This window comes from Electrophorus electricus, chromosome 7 (genome assembly GCF_041902795.1).
Source record: "Electrophorus electricus isolate QZ-2024a chromosome 7, ASM4190279v1, whole genome shotgun sequence".
Taxonomy (NCBI): Eukaryota; Metazoa; Chordata; class Actinopteri; order Gymnotiformes; family Gymnotidae; genus Electrophorus; species Electrophorus electricus.
Genome location: NC_137503.1, coordinates 24,463,105 through 24,485,251, shown reverse-complemented (window position 1 = coordinate 24,485,251; position 22,147 = coordinate 24,463,105). Strand labels below are relative to the sequence as shown.

Below are 22,147 nucleotides of genomic sequence, written 5' to 3'. Positions count from 1 at the left end.
ATATATTGAGTCATTTCAATTTATATATAAGCTCCAGAAAAAAATAAGAGACCACTACAAAATTATCAGTTTCTCTAGTTTTACATTGATGGGTTTGTGTTTGACCAGGCTGAGCAGTTTTGCTTTATTCTATAAACTACTGGCAACATTTCTTCCAAATTCCAGATAAAAATATTGCATTTTAGAGCATGTTTTTTAATGAAAATGACTAATGGTCAAAATAACAAAACAGTCACAGAAACTTCAGACCACAAATAATGAAAAGAAAACAAGCTCATATTCATTTATAAACAACACAGTACTAATATTTCAGTCAATATTTGAGTCAAGAAATCAATACTTGGTGAAATAACCCTGATTTTTAATAACAGCTTTCATGCATCTTGGCATGCCTTCCACCAGTCTTTCACATTGCTGTTGGCTATCTTTACACCACTTCTGGCACAGAAATTCCAGGAGCTCAGCTTTGTTTGATGGCTTGTGACCATCCATCTTCCTCTTGATCACATTCCAGAGGTTTTCAATGGGGTTCAGGTCTGGAGATTGGGCTGGCCATGATAGGGTCTTGATCTGGTGGTCCCTCATCCACACTTTGATTGACCTGGCTGTGTGACATGGAGCATTGTCCTGTTGAAAAAAACAATCATTAGAGTTGGGGAGCACTGTCAGAGCAGAAGGAAGCAAGTTTTCTTCCAGCACAGTTTTGCAAGTGGCTTGATTCATGTGTCCTTCACAAAGACAAATCTGCCTGATTCCAGCCTTGCTGAAACACCCCCAGATCATCACAGATCCTGCACCAAATTTCATACTGGGTGCGAGACACTCTGGCTTGTAGGCTTCTCCAAGTCTCCGTCTAACCATTACATGACCAGGTGTTGGACAAAGCTGAAAACTGCACTCATCAGAGATGACAACCTTACTCCAGTCTTCTACGGTCCAATCCTTATGGTCTTAAACAAACTTCAGTCTGGCTCTTCTTTGCTTCTTATTGGTGAAGGGCTTTTTTCTAGCATTGCATGACTTCAGCCCTGCCTCCAGAAGCCTGTTTCGAACTGTCCTCGCTGTGCAATTCACCCCAGCTGCTGCATGCCATTCATTTTGTAGGTCACTTGACATCATCTTACAGTTGTTAAGTGACATTCGAATGAGGTGGCGATCATCACGGTCGGTAGAGAGTCGTTTTCGACCTCTGCCAGTCTGTAGCTGTTGTTGTCCCATGTGTTTGCTGCTTGACCTTGTTCTTATGAACCACAGTTTTTTACATTTTCAAGACTGAAGCAACCTGACGCTCACTGTTTCCATCTGCCAGTAAAGCTACAATTGAACCCTTGTTTTCCTCATTCAGAACCTTTTTCAACACCTTTGGCATGGTCTGTAGCTGTATTTTGATGACACTTACTTTTTGGGTAGTCCTAGCACTGCTTTTCTCATCCAGCTGGTTCTATAACAAGAGAATAGTGATGACAGCAACATTGGTTTTTATACTGTTGCTTGTTAGAATAGGATTTTGTTAAGGTGACCACGTATTCAGCATCTCATTGAGTAGAATGAGGTGTGTCTTTGTAGGAATTCAACAAACACTTGAACTGAATGGGTGCTGTACATGTGGAGATGCTGATTTAAGAAAAAATTGAAGTGGTCTCTTATTTTTCTCCAGATCGCTAGCTAGCATTATATGTGTGTGTGTGTGTGTGTGTGTGTGTGTGTGTGTGTGTGTGTATGTGTGAGGGCGAACACACGTGCAAAGTACCAGCGCCTTTGACTTGAGAACGAGCAGAATCCCAAACAGGGTAAGACAGTGAAAACAATAAACAGGACAATGTAAATAAATGACTAGTTTAATAACAGAAACACCAGGAACAAACAAAAAGGATGAGGGGCCAATTCAGGGTGAGCACTGGATAAATAAGGGGACTAAATATTAAGGGGGAACCTACTGGATAACAATGAAGCATAAATCTCAGACAAACAGGGTAAAAAGCAAGGAAGGGGAGTACAAAGAACTGGGTTACTCAACTAGGTAAACAAACAATGACCAAGACTAAATTACAGGTAACAGATTTACGAGGACAACCAAACACTTGTATGAGTTAACTAAGGGGAAAGAAACCTAAAGGGAGCAAAGCGATGAGGAAAGAGACTAGACTACGACGTGGGATTATACATCAGGAAAGAAATTTAGGAGAGCACACTGAGATAATGTACAGCGGACAGGAGAACAGAATCAACTTAACGAACATGAACCGGGAAGGCAATACAGACAAAGAAGGCAACATAAACTAGAATACCAAGAGAACGCATGTAGGAACCAAACAAGAGATAACACTAACAGCAGAATGACAATAGTAAACAGAGAGAGTAACTTAACTTGGAACACAGAGAACGAGTACAGCGTAACCATAAGCGAGGCAGAGTCAGAACATCGAAGATACATAGAAATGGAATTAGAAATGACCAACAAACCTAAGATGCAGTGACACGGTTTAAATATACAAAGCTAACAAGACTATAAACAAGGGGCTGGTGAAAGCAATGAAAACAAACGAGGGGGTGCAGAAAACGAAACTAAGGACTGGAACACACAGAAGAGATCATGAAGCCTGGCAAACAGGAAAAGCTCCGGTCAGCGAACATGACAGTGTGTGTGAGTGAGTGTGTGTGTGTGTGTGTGTGTGTGTGTGTGTGTGTGTGTGTGTGCAGGAACAGCTGAACAGACTGTGACTCTGTGTAGCTCCACCTCCCTGCCGACTTAGCCCTCATTTACTAAGAGCACCATTAAGAGTAAGGCACTATTTTAAGCCAAATTCTCCATGGATAAAATAAAGATAATCTTAGCCCAGGTGTAGGCTCGGGCCCCCAGCTTGTGTGAGTAACTCAAGCAGGTCATATTGGCTGATGGGTGTGGATATGTGGGTCAGTCAGGGAATTGAAATGCTGCAGTGTGCTGTATGCTTAGCACAGGATTGCCTCTCCATATAAACAATGATTTCGAAGCCACCCAGTTCCTGCCACCCCGCCCCTGCCAAACAAATCTTGGCACCATATTGCGCTTGACCTAGAATTGTTTGGAGCAAATGTCAAACAGATTGCCTCTCTGTTTAGGCGAGATCTTGTCAGGCCTAAAGCATCTCTAATAGGATATTTGTAATATTTGTAAAGTAATTTGTAATGTAATTGTAGTCCGTGCATTCTCACTTTTATTTTGTAATGCCCTTCTAATACATCAAATATGTAAATTGTTAATTAAAATGTAATTTAAAGAATTTAATTAAAAAAAAAACAACAAAACACTAAAAACAGCAGCACCCATGTGATTAATCTGCATATGGCATGTTCAGTGTTCCACTCTACACGTTCCACGTATTTTCATAGCACGTGGATGCTATGAAATATAAGAGTCGCAATAGCAGCAGTGAAGCACCCTTAGGGCAACCTCTCTTCTTTCTCCTCCATGGGAGAATGTCTGCTTTAGTCCAGAGCAAGCTGTACAATATGGAAGCTGCTGGCTCAAGTATGCATCTTGGCTGTGACTCTGGTATTAACTCTGGCATCTCAGCAGGCGGGAAAAGGCCCTAGAGTTAAACACAGTAGGCTTACTGATGAAGGCGTTTCACTGGCCCCGAGCCAACAGACGCCAGAGCTCGGTTTCCTCTCATGCAGACTCTGCAGAATTGTAGGTTAGCATACAAAAATGCAGCTGATGCTGCAACACAGGCCTGAACTCTGACAAGCATGTTTTAATTAGTCTAGGCCCCGCTAGTACTGATCGTTGTGGTTGGCTGCGAGGCAGTGGAACACAGGCTGCACCATTGGGGTCACTCTGCTGCATTCCAGGGAATCCTGCACTAAATAATGCAGGAGACCTTCATGTGTTGCGGAGCGTGAACATGCTGTGTGTGCGTGCGGTGGGTGTGGGGGTTTGAGCATCAGTGGGTAGCACAGGGGTGAGAGGAAGGTTCCTGTATTAGTCCAGAACTTACCTGCCTCCTTTTCAAGAAAGAAAACAAGGCCTGATGATGCAAAGGCTTGTTATTGACAGCTAGGTTCTATAATCTGTTCATGTACTCAGCCCAAAACACATGTAACCCAGCGTTTCTCAGGCCAGTACTGCATCTTCTGAGAGGTCTTAGTCAGGTGGCACAAGGAATAACAGCTCTGAGGCACTGCCCACCATAAAAACACACAAATACGCAAAACGAAGAAACAAAGAGACTAAACATTTAAATAAATAAACAGGCATCTTTTAAACGAGATGTATCAATATTTATTGGTTCTATCTTTCATAGTTCTGTTTCAGTTACATAACTTATTTCAGCATTATGTTCTTAAAGACATATACACATATTTACTCCTGTTCTAAACACCCCTTTCAATCACACACGGGTTTCTTTCTGATACCTTTGTACTGTACAGGCCCTTTCATTTCTATTATTATTATTATTATTATTATTATTATTATTATTGTTGTTGTTGTTGTTATTACATACAATCAAGGTGATATGCAAGATAAATCAACAACTAAAGAAAAAACAATGCTTTCAATAGTCAAGAAATACTGTAATCATACTGAAATATTCCTATAGCAACATTTTTTTTAAGAAAAGCAAAGGACTCCTCTAGGTTTCATTCAGTTGGGTGGCTTTGGTTGTAGTGGTAATACATGTACTCAATACTCACATGAGTGTGCTCATAGAAAGCAAGGCGTGAACATGAAGACAGTTTGAGAAACATTCAGAACGCGTAAAAATATTTTTAAAAGGCTGTCCACAATGTTGCATGACTTGAAGTACAAAGGACAAATTAATGATGTCCTATAACACTGGTCGCAACAGTGATACTAGCGTCCCAAACCCGGCTCAATCCACAGCACCATTTGAGGACCAACAACTGTAAATACTTTGCTGGTAAACAAATCCTAAATTTTTACATGTCACAACTCTATAAAAACTGGGAAACTAATACAGACTGGCTGTAGGGAATCTTTTGGCAGAACACAGAGCAGCAAAAAACATTATGTGACGTTTCTTGAATCCATAATGTTACCATTTGTGTTTTTTAACTTCCCGAGTCTGCTAGAGGAACTCTCCAGTCTAGAGTTGATCAGAATAAAAATGAAAAATAAAAGTACACACCTAATATATGCCCTTGAAAGTCGTATGTGGAAACATAAGCACAAAAACACTCACGCACATGGCTTATCTAGATCTAAACCTATGTAAGTTTTGCCTTAAAACTCTACTGCACTGAACTTGCACCAAGCAGTCTTCTAACCTTTTGTCCATCTGAAGATCTCTGAAAGTTCTCGATTTATCTTATCTTACATGTACATATATTCTCTGCACAAACACATAATACACAATCATTAATTAAATCTGAGTCTTGGTCCTAAAGTACCTCTGCACTGAAGTTGAACATTCTCCCAGTACCGTTATTTCATTCGTCAGCATACTCTTAAACCCCCAAGCCTTAGTCTCAGTCTAGCACACCTCACTGGACTCATCAGGTAATTACTGAGCCCTTTGGAGCTGAGCCAGGTGTACTGCAGAACAGGCTACAGTGTATGGCTCCACTGTCTTAAGGCCAGTTTAAATTTAAGATCCACAACAAGACAAAGTCACTTCAGAATGGTACACAGCCATGATGACATTTTCTATATGTATTTACCATATGTTTCCAGAAAGGAGCTCTATGTGTTTATTATTAAAATAGCCTCAAATTAACCCATAGTAATTTACAGTCTGGGATTCCGAATGTCAGTTGATTAGCTTGTGCTTGTTTTTAATTTGTTAAAATGGCTATCTTTGGCTATCCATTTTATCAGATACGTCACAACAAAGTGAACCAGCTGTTTTCCCCAAATGGAAAAGCTTCAATTCACTGTTTCGGTGCAAAATGCCTTGTTTTTTTTTTTACCTATTTTGATTCAAGTTGCAAGTGGTGGATGCTCGTTGAGGAGCAAATCTTTGATGTAAACTGGCCTTAAACTTTCCAAACTACATTAGATCAGGTAAAATAGTGTGGTACTCCAGGACAATTTAATGTTCCACCTCTTACATTTAATCCTCCTTAAGCAAGATACTGCACCATCAGTGTGCTTTTTGGGGGTCGTAGTCTTACTGTGACTTGTACTTTCAAGCAGGAGAGAATGAAAAAAAATTGTAATGTCTTTAGGAGGGCAGAAGAGGCTGTAGCTGTTTTTTCCAAATTTGGTTGTTTCCAGTCCTGTCCCTGGAGTAACCCTGCATTGCATGTTTTCTGAGCTCGTTTTATACTTAAATTATCTTATTGTAAAGTGAGGGGATGTGTTGGAAGCAGAAAATTAAAAAAAACCCACCAAGGTGCCTTTTACCATGTTCAGCCCAAATAACAGTGTGGTTTGTGTCAAAGAAATTGCTGAAGTAAAAGCTTTTCTCAAACTCAACCGAACAGGACTTTACCGACAGGTACCCAAGAACGGCTCCAGTAGAACTGTGGTATGGTTTGGCTCGCATTACAGGAGAATGTTGCCTGGACCATGGCCTGTGCTCAGTCATGAAATAAAACAACAAGCGCATGCGCCATTAATGTGAAACGTTACCATGATGATACTCATCTCGATGATAAAGTTGCATGCGATCAGCAAAATGATACATATTGTGAAATCAGACCAGCAGCTTTGAAATAACTGAACTAAGGCTTGGGTAAAAATACTCAATGTGAAAATCACCTTTAAAAGAAGCAGTGCAAAGCTCTGAGAGTACTAGTGTTGGGAAACACTATTTTCGAGCCAAAACAGAAAACCAGACAATGAAGCAATCTGCAAAGATCAACCAGAGATCAAAGTCCAACCTAGAAACTACTACAGACATGGCCAAATCTTTAGTATAGGCAACATGGTTAGGCCAAACCATGTGGTAAACATCTCCAGTAAGCAGCTCTACGTGTTTACTAAAATTGCCTAAACTAGACACATCATAATTTATACCAGTGTTCAATTCTACGTCATGTTCAGTGCTAATCAATTAGAACCAAAAATGGAACAAACTGCAGTTAGAACTCCACTTCATTCTGCTATCAACTTCATTCTGCTATCTTATGTAAACTCGCAAGAGGGTATGAAACGTAGCGTATGCACTGGATAATGTTTCTGAATCATGATTAAAAGCCATTAACCAGTGGTTGTGATTTTTTTGGCCTTTTTAATTCTTTCACACTGGGATTTTTTTTATCTAGCATTAGCAGGCCTAATCAGAAACAAGACCTTTTCTTACTGTCACTGGACGTTGAACACAGTCAGAGGTGCAAAGGTTCATGCTCACAAAGTAAAAGTCCTGCCCTGAATTTGTATCACCCTGTTGTTTTTACTAATTAAGTATTTGCTGGCTTGGGCTAATTAGCAAAGCTAAGCAGATGGAATGAAATCCTGAGGAGGACTTTTACTTTCCATTAGTGAACCATACACTTCTGAGCGTAGTACACTCCCAACTACGAGCATACCTAACTTTATTTTCCTTATGAACATCCATAACTCATTGGTCCATATAAAAAATGACCCAATTATGTCATAATTAAGAAATAATTTTCCAAACTGAAAATCATAGGATCACAGACTGCAAACTGCAAAATACTTTGACTGCAAAATTTGCTCTTGATATATCGACAATATATGCAGGCCTATTACAATGTCAACACTATTCTGTTTTTAAAGTATTTGAAGAAGTATCATTTCCATATTTATTTGAATAATAGGTACCATTCCTAGCCAAGACCTTAATTAAGTGCAGTCTTTGCTTAACAACTGTAAATGAAGATGGAAATGTACTGACATTTCTGTCACTATAATAAATGTGAACAACCAACCCCCAGCCCATAGTTGCTGAATTGTGCAGAAATAGCATCTTGAAAAAAAAACTATAATTCACTATGCCTTGCTGTGGTGTAAAGGGGTATTTGCTTTGAAAGCTCAAGACCTGAATGATGGGTGCTTGGTATTCCATCAGATGAAAGCAGCATATGCTTGTATGCCACAGTTAAAAGCCATATGCTTTGCTCTTTTAGGTACTAATCACGATCATAGATCCTGAGCTGCACTTGGTGATTTGGACATTGGAAATACCAAAAGCCGCACCCACCCCGCCCGGACCCACCCCACCACAATGCCTCGCCCCCCGCCGGTATCTGACAACAGCGCTCTTCACAAACGCATTACAAGAAGCACGTACAGAATATTCACAGCGATCTTTACATGTGTTTGTGTCACAATTACCTTCCCCACATTCTAAGCTTAAATCTGACATGTATTTACAGACTTAAATTGGCACTTAACAATTACATATGGAATTCTTCCTTTGAGCTCTTTGCTCCAAAAATACCACTTCTCCCCCCCCGCTTAACTTCCAGGGGGCTTGCCACATCTTCCATCTCTTTCTTCCTTGAAATTTTTTTATTTTTTGTACATTTTCCCCTGTGGTTGAAGGAAACATGTGCCCTCTTCGCCTGCGTCCAGGCTTTAAGCTCCGAGGAGCTCGGAGCTGTTAGTCCAGCGAAAGCAGCGGTTGCATGTTGTCCTCCTCGCTTTTCCCTTTTTCTGGCCGTTTAAGCACTCCGGGCTCCACCACTGACTGGGACCTGCACGCATGAATAAAGCACGCCGGGATTTAGAGGGGGTCCGGCATGCACCTAGTGGCCTCATTAGCTAGTGCTAATTAGAGGTACACATGCCCAACAATGATATGGGCTAATACAGAGGAGCATATAGAGGAAGCTATAGAGAGATGTAATGTAAAGGCTGAGCATTTAATCTTTAACATTTACTATGGTGCATGTTGACAGTTGGTGTGTCATGTGCTGATTGAGCCAGGAAGGTCATTTAGTAGAACAAACACACAGGGCACAGCACTGGCCTATTTGAGATATAATGCACCTAGTGGAGGCATAAGGAGCTTTTAGGACAGCACACTACCATTTATCATGCACAAAACTGGGCCAGTTCACTGTGACAGATGCATTTATACGACAGAAGATACTGGTGACTTGTAACATCAGGACATTCTAAGGAAACAAACAGCATACATGATCCCGTTTTATGAGACAAATTGATGATGCAAAAAAACCTCCTCCTAAAAACACTATCACCATGGTATTGGCACTCTGAAGATTTACATCCTTGATACTCAAATTCGGCCCTTAAATTTTAACCCTTTCCACATTGAAGTAATTACTGAGCAGTTCAATCAAATCAAGAGCTGCAGGGTCATTGCACCTAAGTCAAAATCAGGGCGAGAATCTATAGAAACTGGCCCTCAACAAGTATCAAGTGTCACGGTCCACCCAGCATCCAGCCAGCGAGACACACCCAACTCCTCACGCACACATCAATCACACTCACAACCCCTCCCTCGCTCTCCATCCCCTTATTATTTCACTAATCTATGCACACCTGTCCCATATTCATCTTATTATTTAAGCCCACAGGCACGTCTCCAGTCCTTTGCTTTCGTACCACAGCCTCTGCTGAGAGACTCTGCTGCAGCTATTCATGTGTTTTCTGAAGCTGCTCTATTCACCGTTGTTTTCTGAAGCTGCTCTATTCACCGTTATTTTCTGAAGCTGCTCTATTCACTGTTGTTTTCTGAAGCTGCTCTATTCACCGTTGTTTTCTGAAGCTGCTCTATTCACCGTTGTCTTCTGAAGCTGCTCTATTCACCGTTGTTTTCTGAAGCTGCTCTATTCACCGTTGTTTTTTGAAGCTGGTCTATTCACCGTTGTTTTCTGAAGATGCTCTATTCACCGTTGTCTTCTGAAGCTGCTCTATTCACCGTTGTTTTTGAAGCTGCTCTATTCACCGTTGTTTTTTGAAGCTGCTCTATTCACCGTTGTTTTTTGAAGCTTCTCTATTCACCGTTGTTTTCTGAAGATGCTCTATTCACTGTTGTTTTCTCAGGTCGCTCTTTTTAATTCGGTCGCATGCTTGTGTTAATAAATGCCTCTTTATTCACACTGCACTTGAGATTCACTGTCTATGAGATGTCACTGCAAGTATCTTGGCTTTATATTTTCAGCGTCTCATGGGACAAAAACCACAGCGGTATACCACACACTGCAACTTTAGTGTAGAGAAAGAAACTGCTGATAAAATGTCCCCATGACTTTCTGGATGTGCAGGTAGACAATCACTCTGATGTAATTACTCTTAATGTATCCTTTTAAGGACTTGCAGGTAAGGTTGGCAATTTTTGAGCAGACATTACAAATTAACAAATTATTCACAACACTGTTTTCCATTGGATGATTAGTAAAAGAAAAACCACATAATGGAGCTTGGGGAAATCAAGTTATCATCAAATAAAAAACAATAAAAGTCTCTGTGATCTGTTTGGGCAGTGGCTGTGGGAGCAGGAATATCTACGGCAATGATCCAACGTTGCACAGATCTGCTGAGCTCACACCAGGTTCAGAAAGGAAAGGCCCTCCCAAGGAGTTTGTTTCAGCCATCTCTTTGTCACTGCCAGTTCAAGTCGACAAGTAGGTTGGAAATCTGCTGGGTAATACAAAATCGTTGCAGGACTAAAGAGACCTTCTACGCCGTGAGTGCACGGAACCAGAAAGAGCACAACCTCCGCCGCAAGGCTGTGATGGACGCAAATGGCTGTGTTTTGAGAACGGAGCGCTACTGAAGCCTCTGTGCCCGGGGCAGTAGCGCTCACCCGTGCGAACGTCAGCAAGCCTTTCATCACGGAGCGCTCTGTGGTGCTGCACGGGCTGTGGAAGCGCGAGTGGAAGAGTCAGGAAAAGCTCCATCACATCTGCTTCTGCTCCGGTTACCAGCACACGGGCCCAGCCCAGCCCATCACTCACTGAGGGCAACTCATGGAAGGGCCTTTTGTGGTCTAACTATGAATTCATGACCCGGTAAGCCCAAACTCTGGAGACAGCAGGTAAGACTTTAAACTGAAATTGGCTTGTGAATGTAACTTAATCTACCAGGGAACGATAAAACAACACGGCACGTAAGCAAACATTCAAACAAGCACAATATTGGCCTATCAGCATTAAATTGTGGTAAATGCTTGTAATCACAAGGAGTGTGCAACATTTTTGGAGAAGTGCTGCTCAGTTTATAGCTGAAAAATCAGTTTCCTCTGAAAGCCCCAGGATGATTCAGAAGACATGAACATTATCATGGAATGAACAAATTCTGGGTTTCTATAGCCTGCCACCAAATGAGTCAGTGTAACTGTGTTATTCCTTAATGCTAACCACCGATTCCTGTGTCTCTCATTAATCATAATTTCCCTGTGAGAGAACCTCGAAATAACCTCGGAATGCGAATAACCTTGAAACAGTTTTAATAAAGAAAAACCACACCAAACATACATATACACACAGTCACACAAACACCACCTTTTGTTAAGTGTGCCCATTATGAATTCACAACCATCTGACTCGGCAACAGACTGTCAGCAACTCAATGCGAATCATTCTGAGGATGCAGTTTGAATTACACAACAACACACAAACACTAATCAAATGTGCATGTTCGTAATACAAACACAAACATCATATGGGGACTGGGGAGTACTGACCTCTTCATGGATTTGGGGGACAGATCTTTCTCCAGGTCTTTGACCGAGAGGGTGTAGGACTCGGGGCAGTAGTCAGTGTCCTCATCGTAGGCGTGGTCAAGCAGTGTTCGGGCCCACGTTCCCATGTCGTAGGGAGGCAGCATGCCACCCAACTCTGAGGGCAGAATCTCTGGCACGATCAGCTGGTGCAGGCTGTTCAGATTATTCCCATGCATGAAGATCTGCACCGGCCACACAGCAGGAAATCAAACAGTTAATACTTATCTGGGGTCTGACTGGCCCTTATCTGGGCACATTCTATCAAGTTATTGATGTCTCTGCTAATCTGATTAGTTCTCTCTCTCTCTCTCTCTCTCTCTCTCTCTCTCTCTCTCTCTCTCTCTTTTTCTCTCACCCACCCTTTTTCTTGTTTTGTCCTTCAGGAAGGGCCGGATGACCGTGTAGAGAGCATGGATGTACCATGGCTGGTTAACAAAATGAATCCCTCCGAACCTGGCTGGAAAGCTATCCTGTAAATATCAAAAGAATACAAAAATGAATGTTTCCCAGCTTTTAACAATTAAAATATCCACTTACCTTCATATTCAATTTTTAAAAAATCACATTTAGTTGTATGGCTGTTTAAATTAGTGTATATAAAACTATAATGTATAATGAACACAGTACTTGTAAAAAGAAACAAATCAGATTACAGCAAATTCAGTCCCAGAATTCCCATGTTTCCCCCAGGCAAAAGGAAAATTATGTTGACATGTGACACATTAGTGGTGGTTTTGAGTACTTTCACGCCTATGACCAGAATATGAAGGCTAATGAAGGATAATGAAGGATTCACCCCAAGAGATTAATAATCACCTAGCTGTTATTATCTCCATATGATTTACGCTCTAATATGCAGTGAACATTTAAAGCCTGACCTGAACAATCCCTTGATTAATCCTAAATTGGGATTTTTGATTATAAAAAGATTAGTCTCAGAAACAAAGAAAGCAATAAATGTAAGTTTTTAATACATACAGTTAAGTTAATATATACTGTTTCAATTAACTACTATTCATATTTAGAAACAAAGTGGACCACTCCCAGTTTTCCAAAAATGAACAATGCTTTTCGGGTTTTTTTCTCTTTCAAGGTGACACTCTAAAGGCAGAGCATCTAAGGCAGTGACTAAACTGTTCTGCACAGTTCAGGCCCATGGGCGTGAGCAAGGGTGTGGCCACCGGGAAACCAGGCCGAGCACAGGCAACATCTGCTGTCAGGGTTGAAGTTCCCAGGAGGAGATGCAGGCCTGGCTGATGTCGAGCGGCGTGAAGGCATGAAGCCTAGCCTGGACTTGAGGGGTGAGCCATAGAACATAAACCAACCAACGCCAACCAGTGTAGTTCTTGACCCCTGCAATCCCACCATTCAGACTGGCACATGGGATACAGACATGAACATAAGAGATGAAACTGGACAATGTGATACCTGTCTCTTCCTGTTGTGTGAGCCACTGAGATTTGATTGAGCCACAGCACTGAGGCACCAAAGAGGGGTGGAGAGGAAGCTCACACAGAACTGTTTTGATTGGCTCAGAATGGAGCCATTCAGCTAGGAGGCCTTCCAATTGTTGCTTGGGATATGGCATTAGAAGTGTATTACACACTAGAACTGAACATGAACAAATGGACACGCTTGCCGTGTTACGCCAGACTGTTATTGTTTATAGGAACTTATATTCAGTAAATTAGATGTTCATCTGTTGCTCAGGAATATAGAAGCACTCAGCTCTTCCAAAACTATGTCATGTTTCATATGAAAACATCTAAACAAGGTGTGTTTCATCAACAGCAGTTATGGTGCATCTACATTGTCAAGATCATTTGACAACAACACAACAGAAACTCTTATTTCAAAATATTTCTGTTGAAAACGGATCCTATTTCACAACACAAATTGGATCTAGTTTCAATCAGTGGTGTAAAAATAGAATCTAAGTTTATAGGGCTGTTAATACATACATTTATGTCAATATTCCAAGCCAAATAATGAGGCATAATTCATTAAATATACTATCATTCCACCCCTTATTCTCTCGGGCTGTACACAGCCTGGTCAGATCTATGGCTCATGGCTAGATTTTTAAGCAGTGGAATACTTACTTTTTTCATTACATAAAAAGAGAGTTCTAGGAAGCAGAGACACATTCTTTAAAGAATGGACCATTTTTCTCATTAATAGTATATGGAACATGAGCTCATCAGTTTGCTTTCATGGATTTAGGTGAATCAGTCCATTGAATTTGGCCAGAGAAGAAAGTGGTGCTCTCAAAAATAAACTGTGACAGATCCAGGACACATACATTTTATATGACAGTCTGTGACAGTGCATCAAGGCAATTTCATGTTGTTTGTTTTGCTCTGTATGATGGCTCCATCCTTGCTCTATATGATGTCTCTTTGTCCCCAAGTTTCATTTGGTTAGTGACTGACATTCTCATCTTGTCAGGACCTATTGACTGAGCAGGAGTGAACTCCACTGAGGTCATTATTTTTAAAGAAATATCCATATTCTCGAGTTCTGTTGAAAGCTGCAGCCTGTAGAGAGGTTAGTGCTTTAACATGGTTCCTGTAACAAATAATGCACACCAGTCAATGCATACTTCAACAGCCGCCTCCACTAAAAGCATGCCAGCTGATGTTGCCACACATGCCACTAAATCTGTATCTGGAGCAAGTCTTTAGAGGGAAGCCACACAAATGCATCAAACGCAAACGATTGTAGCGCACACTACAAGCAAAATACAGCTGTCAGAGGCTTGCCAGACGCATCTGCGCAGATATTTCCCAAGGTAGCCACAAAGAAGAATGCAGAAGCCTGGACACCAGGTAGCAGGTCATGTCTGTAACAGAAGGTCTGCTGGAGTGACTTTAAGTATAAATGGCAGGTACAACTAGAAAGTTGCTATGCCTTTCATCAGCCAGCCAGACAAAGACCCTCAAATTCTGCCTCTTGGCCCCCAGCTATGAGGTCTCAGGCTTTCTGCTGGACCTGGCCCTCCAGACTGGCCACAGTGAGAAAGGCTGCCTTGTTTCTTGTGTAAACTGCTCCAGCTCGGCGGGGTCTCTGACATCTCCCCTGGAAGTGTCTCTGTCTTCCACGCCCTCCTTCCTGTGTTTGCACTACGAAAACTGCTGCTGGCCCAATAAATATTACATACACCCTGTGCCCTTTGCACAATGCTGCCCAAGCAAAGATTATGAAGTTGACTGGTATACATGCACAGGTATAAGACTGCCAGTCAGAACAAACAGGCTTTATTAAATGAATCAGCAGATTTTATGATAAAGATTTGGATATAAATAATAAAGGGGGATTACTTGCCCACTGGCCACCCAGCTGCTGTTCCACTAAAACCTGTAATCTGTAGGGTTTTTTTTGTTGCTGGATGCTCTCATCCCATAATGGTGCGCAGATCTGATAATGCAATCATTAGGAGGCAAGAGGCCCAATGACCTATTTTTGGAATGGCCATGAAAAACCTGTCACTCTGGCTATCTGAATCGATCTGCAACATCATACAGACTTTAAAAGATTTTGATTGTTTAAATCAATGCTGAAACCCAGCTTGAGTCTCCTTCTTTATTATTTATTCATAAAGTCAACTGCTTGATTCAAAACTAATTTATTTTTTTAATGAATTTTCAGAAAGGTGCATCAATTAGACTTTATTATATATGTAAATGCTGAATAAGATTTTATCATCCATGGCAGTTGAAAATGTGATGCCACTCAGCGTCATTAGACCTGTAGCAGTTAAACCTTTTAAACCTCAACGCATTTCCAGGAAAAGACAGGCAATGCTGTGTGAATTACCTGACAACACTTGGTGAGAGAGAGCTGATTCTAATACACTCTGTCAGACCTATCTACTTCTCTTTCAAAGACATGCACCAAAACCTCATACATCAAGCTAAATCACAAGCAACTGACATAAAAATACACAGATATAGATACTCACACACATACAGACACACACAAATGCATGCATGCACACAGAGTCATGGTGACTGAGTGACATGAGTGTGTATCTTTCTGTGAGCACAGCCCATCTGGAGGGTGCATAGCATGGCGGTTGGACAGGTTGCCAGGGAAACTCGGCATGGGGTGGGATGAGGAAGATTGGTCCACTGTGATTGGCTGCCAAGTATGGGTTATTTCTCAAGACGAAGAGAGACAAAAGGCAAGTCCAAGACACAGAAGGAAACAACAGAGGGCTGCAATAACAAAGAGTGCTGCGAGAGAGCCGTGCTCATGTTCGTCGTCCTCCATTCAGCTGGGGATGACGTTGCCTCATTGCTTTTGTAAAGAACAGCCATTTTCTACTTCTGTATCGAGTGTTCTTTCTTTTGGCCATCATTTGTGCTGAAACTCTTTTAAAATGTCACCCAAAAGATTCAGCATTTTGGCTCCCCAAGGACCCTTTTAAACACGATACTAAAGGTTCAACATTTCACCAATCATAACCTTTTTTCTACCTAAATGTTTTCACAAATATTTATTTTAATCTCTATGTACATTTACATATGTTTTTAGGTTAAAGAATACACATCTATGGACTCAATAAGCCACAGAAACAAAAAACTGACATCCTTAACTAAAAAAAAAGTATGTGACAAGCCTTAGTATATACATTCCTTTGGAAACTTCAAAGTTTCAGTAATTTTCTTTGACTATCCTCCTTCAATGTCCTTATAGATCCTCCTACCATACTACAATTCTGCTGCCACTGAGTTAAATATAGATTTCTAAAAAGACAGACAGCCCTGCCATAGAGCTGTGTTGCAATTGGTGGATGTTGAATGACAGTAGATTAAGGCGTGGGTGTGCTTGTGGAAGGACCCTGTCAGTGAAAGCAATTCAACTACCAAAAGGTTTTATTACACTGATAAAATAATACTCAAAAAAAAGAAAAAAGAAAAAACAAAAGAATATATCTTTCAACTTGCATCTCTAAGAGAATGATTTTCAAAATTCACTGCAAAGAAAACATTTATTGATTAATTCACCTGCTTATAGGTAATAAAGTTTTTCACAGTTAATGAATCCATTACTTGATTCTAAGACCGACAAAACCTTGTGATACAGAGTAAATTTCTCCAAGGGGCCTGAAAATATACAGCTTGTCTACTTTGTCACACTAATATAACATTGTAACACTGTATTGTAATACATAGTAATATAATAGATTGTAATAGATTGCAATATAATAGATTGTAATAGATTTAAATGTAAACGCATCTAAACAGACACATTGTGCCAAATATGCTGTCACTGCTAAAGGGTGATATGTTTAATACCTGTGCATCTGATGAAAAAGTCCATAATAAATGCACTGCTCAGACTGAATCAGATCAAGCCTCAGTGCCACAAAAGCACATGGGAGGGGTCTGTTTTCATGTGTTGCAGATGCCTCAAATGACCTTTGAGAGCTGAGTATCCACAAGCACTGCAGGGCTGAGGCCAGCGCTGCAATATTAAAGTACTAAGAGTTCAAACGCTCGACACTAAACGGTTGGAAAACTTAAGCGACGCTCCTATACAAATTTGTTTGCAAGAATGACCTCAGACCGTTGAACGTTTTTACAGTTCAAGAACAGACTGTTAAATTGCTATTCGCAAAATACAGTTGCGGCTTATGCGCAAAAACCGACCCATGTGAACCTGTGAAAACGAGCATCGCGATGCCTGCAGACATCAACTGTTGAGCAATTCCATTTGACTAATTAACTACAGCCGTCTTTTCCGTGCGTCGCTATTGTTTTCCTATTAATGGCCACAAAAGCGCAGTCCCACTCGCTTGGCGATCGAGCACGGTCTGGAGGCGAGATGCTAATGACCACAATCTATTATTCATCCGCTGATCTGTCTGAAGAGGCCATGGAATGTTGTCTCGCATTCAGATAAAAGCCGACAGGTCTCACTCTACGCCACCGGCCTGCGTGACTCGTCGGGGTCAGGCTCATCCACGGAAGACCACCATCAGAGGTCTGTTCAAAATGCAGCTACCTTTCTGTTGTTCCATTACATGACGCGCACAACTGCTTAGATTGTTCAGAAATGTTGGAAATAATACGATTATTAAAAACATATTCCCAGTAACAAAGCAGCTTTATCACAAATCCAGTTCTTACAAAAATTAAACAAAATGTAAAAAATAATAATTAAAAGCATCAGTTTAGTCACAGACATTTCCATTTCAGTCTCTCTCCATCACGTCCGTGAGACCATCAAGACAGGGCTAAATGAGTGCATATTAATGCATGTGAATCTTTTCCAACTGTCAGCTACGCAGCATTTTTATGTAAAGGCTGCACACACTTCTTTCATCAGTGATGGTTGCACATCACCTCATTCCAGTGAACTTAGAAAAAAACATTATATATATATATATATATATATATATATATATATATATATATATATATATATATATATATATATATATATATATATATATATATACACACACACACAAAGCAATGTACTATAAAACCATATAAACAGTTACTTTGCTGCTGCCCTTCACCTCAATGAGAGCACAGCAATATTCTCAGTCACAGATACCACATGCCAGCAATGGCAGATTTAAACGCAGGTCTCTGCAGTAGATATTCTCTGTATGCTGCTAATCAGTGCATTCACTAGTTATAACACATACAGAATTCCTGCACTATAACAACAACTGTGAACATGAAAGGTATATGCTGACATACACCCTAACGGGAGAAACAGAAGCAGCGACACAGCTCAGATGGGTGATGATAGTGGTGGAGGGCACCTTCTTAATCGCTATGCATGTGATGTTTTCAAGTCGTCGAGCATAAGGTCATCTCCTGTTCATGTGATTTACAGATAGAATAGCTAATGCTCCTGGAGAGGGAGATTCCAGCAGACCCAATCACCTGCTTTCAGTTCATGTGCAGATGAGACAGAAAACCACTATGAGGCTCATTGGGATTCTGCAGTTCATTTACATTTATGGAACGTATCTGACGCTTTATCAAAAGCGACTTACACTGAATACAACTTGAGCAATTGAGGGTTAAGGGCTCAGGGGCCCAACAGTGGCACCTTGGCAATGGTGTGGCTTGACCTGGCAACCTTCTGATTACAAGTTGAGTAACTTAACTATTGAGCTACCAATGCCCACAGTTCAAATGGGCATAGTTTGATTAAAGATTAGAGCAAGCAGAAAAAAAACAGAGTTCCAAAAAATGACTGTCCATGTTTCTTATCACTTTAATTGAACTGATTTACCTACAGTTTATGACATCTAACTCATGTACTGGCCAGGTACTCATTTTTGGTTGGCTATTAAGCCCAAGTACTCATTGTGTATTGGTCATTAAGCCCAAGTACTCATTTCTGGTTGGTCATTAAGACCATCACCTACATGACCACCATCTCTGATGATTCCACAAGCACATTCACCTGGTAAACTTTCAGAAAGAAGCTTCAAGAACAATAACAAAAGCTACAATAAATGTGAATATTTAGGTAAATATTCATGTATCATGTATTTATCTGAACAGGTCTTCCCTGACATCTTAGAGTCTGTCAAGAAAAATTATACTGCCTACACTTTGACAAATGCATATTATAATTTAGCCACAAACATTAAAGCAGTTAAAGCAATAGTTTACACAAACATATGTTACTTGAATGAGTTGCCAAACAGACTGGATGATAAATGTACGTGGGCACTGTAACGTGTGAGAGAAGTGTAATGCATGACAGAAGTGTAATGTTACCTGTAAGCCTTCGATGGCCAGCCTCAGCATGCTTGGAGTGAGTTTGGAAGCCTGCTTAAATGTGAAGTTGCTCCAGTCGATGATCAGCACAAATCCATTGACTTGCAGTTCCGGGTCTTCAATCATCGCTTCCAGTGACAACAAAATAGCTCGAAGTATGTCCACAAATGTGTATCTAAAAGCAGGTTAGATATTTTTGGATTAAAAAAAACACACACACACACAACTGTCATAGCTACAATTTGAAAACAGGGAACATTTATGCTACTGGTGTGAATACATTTTAATTGCTTTGGATTTTTCCATACATTTTTTGACTAATATTGACCATCACAGCAACCTTTGGTTTTGTCTATCATTCCAAAGCACAGAGATATTTCCCCAAACCATGACAAGCTTCGATCAAGAAATGTATTAAAATGTTAAGAAAACCTGAAGTAATTTTTAGACGTGCTTAAATTAATCAAGTTAATGGAGATCCATATTTACCCTCTTTGGGGTTTGTTACACGTAGTGCGCCAATAGAAATGGCTCTGCTGCCCTCTGAGGTAGTGGTGTGATTGGCTAGGATTCAAAGACCTTTGAAATTGACTGAGGCATTGTGTGCACTTCTCAGCCTAATTAACTGAGTTTCTTTAGATTCCATTCTGACGAATAGCTACAAATGTTCACTATTCATGCAAGTGCACACAACACTGTGGCCTACTTGTGTTAATGAACTACAAAGGTAAAAAGTCACTGAATTTAAAGAGAGTTTAATGTAACACATTTACACGCGATTCTTTCGGACTCACGCAGTTTCCAAAACCATCAATTCTGACAAGGACTCTAAACATGTGTGTCCGTCTGTTGTGTGCTACTAAAGACAGCCTTATGTAAAAGTGATTATCACAATTTGTAAAACTATGGAAGTGTCACAACTCGACCCGTCACGCTCAGGGGGAAATGCCAAGCATACTTAATTATGGTGTGGCTGTAGCTACTGAAGGACAGCTCCGATGCTGCGCACTGTTACCCACAATTAGCGAAAATCCAATATTACCTGCTTTGATCCCAGTTCGCAGCGAAGAGAACCAGAATTTTCCTGCCGTATCTATCCAAGTTCGACAGAACTCCTGGAAATCCATCCTTCAGAGCTTGTTTGATTCCCGGGTCGGTAGCCTTTAAGTTTTTGAACATATCCAGGTTTTGCTGTCGATACTCGAAATATTGGGCCAAGAGGCGAAAAGCCTCGAAATGGTTAAATTTCCGCGCTCTGAGAAAGCGGAGGATGAAGGCATCATCTGTCCTGAGAAAGCCAATGTCTGGACGAGTGATGATCATGTCCCGAACCTCCTGTATGTCCTGATGTAAAGTGTCGGGGTTCTCCTTTAGCTCCACCTTGGCTTTTTCCAGTGTTTCTGGAGAAAGGCCTGCCTGCAAATGAGTCATTGTCCTCGCACTGTAAACCAACACGTACACGTATGAAATAGCGAGCAAATGTGGGCTACAAAAGGTAAGATAAACCGATACCTATAAATGCGTCACTTATTAAGCTAATGCTCCTCTCTGTGGTTCTGTCGAATTCAAACCGAACTCGGAGACCGTCCTGAGTAAGCTACCACGCACTGTGATTTCCAGTAGGCTATACCAATTCACTCCTCGATCTGAGCCGTTATGGCTTTACCTGTAATGAAGATATCTTACTGTTTTCTTGATGAAATGAGTTTGCGTACATTCACCCGGTCGTTTTCATAAATTGAAACAGCCTGTCTATGGCTTCGATGGTCCAAAGACGTAGCTGAATGAGAATGATGAAATAGGAAGCATTGAATCTGGCGACGTTAATCCCTTAACACAAAAAACGTTAAAACAGAAGACGTTCATTCATCCTTCCCCACCCAAAAAGATCTAAAAATTACTATCACCATGGGAAAAAAAATTAAGCTACACTATCCTACCATGAAGCGCCCAGGCAATGCGGCACCCTGCAGCAACTCTTGTCATAAGTCTCCATTTAACGTGCATTTCAAATGTTGGCAAAGCAGTAACAGATATAAAGAAAATTAAGTTAAAGCTTCATCAGGAAAAAAGATCGATCGCCAGTGCCGGTCTCTCCCAGCAGCTGATTTCCATCTTGTATCTTGTGGTAACAGTAAGGTCTCGGCTGCAGTCCTAGGTTCACGGCGCCGTGTGGTTCTGGTGCTGTGGCGGACGGTGTGCGTCAATGCTGCTTTGTTGCTGCTTTGTTGCTGGTGAAAGTGACTTAAAACCACGGCTACGGCGACAGAGTCAGCCCGTCCGTCATCACATGGCGGAGGAGGGGGAATTGACCACTCGCTATTCATGTCATCCTTAACACCTGCTCTAGAAAGTGCAACCAGGCAGCGCCTTGTCTAAATTTTGTACCCTAGTTTTGATCATTCGTAGCTCTTAATTGTTACCGAGATTGTTTTTTTGCAGTCGTGAGCAGTTGCTGGTGTTATCTATATGCATGCATGTTGAAGACGTTTAACCTAGGATGACTCGCCTACGGAGTACAGTCTGTCAGTCCTTATACAAGTCAACAGACATTCCAATCGCAAAGACAAACACACTGGACTTAAGTAAATAAGATTTAAATCACATATTAATAAACACAAATGAGGATTGGGACACATAAAAGACAGGAAGATATTACATTTTAGCATTACGTCAACAGTGCATTGGACCATACCATTCTAACCATATGACGTATAAAACCACTTCCCCGTGTCTTTCAGGAGTGAATTCGAAATTCCTACTGGGGATTTCACGATTGCTTCCGAGGAC

General features: G+C 41.0%; 1 protein-coding gene across 3 annotated transcripts; it reads right to left on the bottom strand.

Annotated features, from left to right (window-relative positions):
• Nucleotides 1–5: 5 nt before the first annotated feature.
• Nucleotides 6–21,827, bottom strand: clvs2 (clavesin 2). Of its 3 annotated transcripts, none has more exons than XM_081717442.1 (5): nt 20,400–21,826; nt 19,358–19,532; nt 11,963–12,073; nt 11,565–11,785; nt 6–627 (listed from the first exon to the last, which is right to left on the bottom strand). In XM_081717442.1, exons 1-5 carry the CDS (start codon nt 20,786–20,788, stop codon nt 582–584), a joined length of 942 nt encoding a protein of 313 aa, XP_081573568.1. In that variant the 5' UTR covers nt 20,789–21,826; the 3' UTR covers nt 6–581. The 3 variants fall into 3 exon arrangements, with proteins under 3 accessions (XP_081573568.1, XP_026855491.1, XP_081573569.1); XM_026999690.3 differs by lacking the exon at nt 6–627 and adding an exon at nt 4,230–8,607 and having other exon boundaries at nt 20,400–21,818; XM_081717443.1 differs by lacking the exons at nt 6–627; nt 11,963–12,073 and adding an exon at nt 4,230–8,607 and having other exon boundaries at nt 20,400–21,827.
• Between the last annotated feature and the right edge of the window lie 320 nt (nt 21,828–22,147).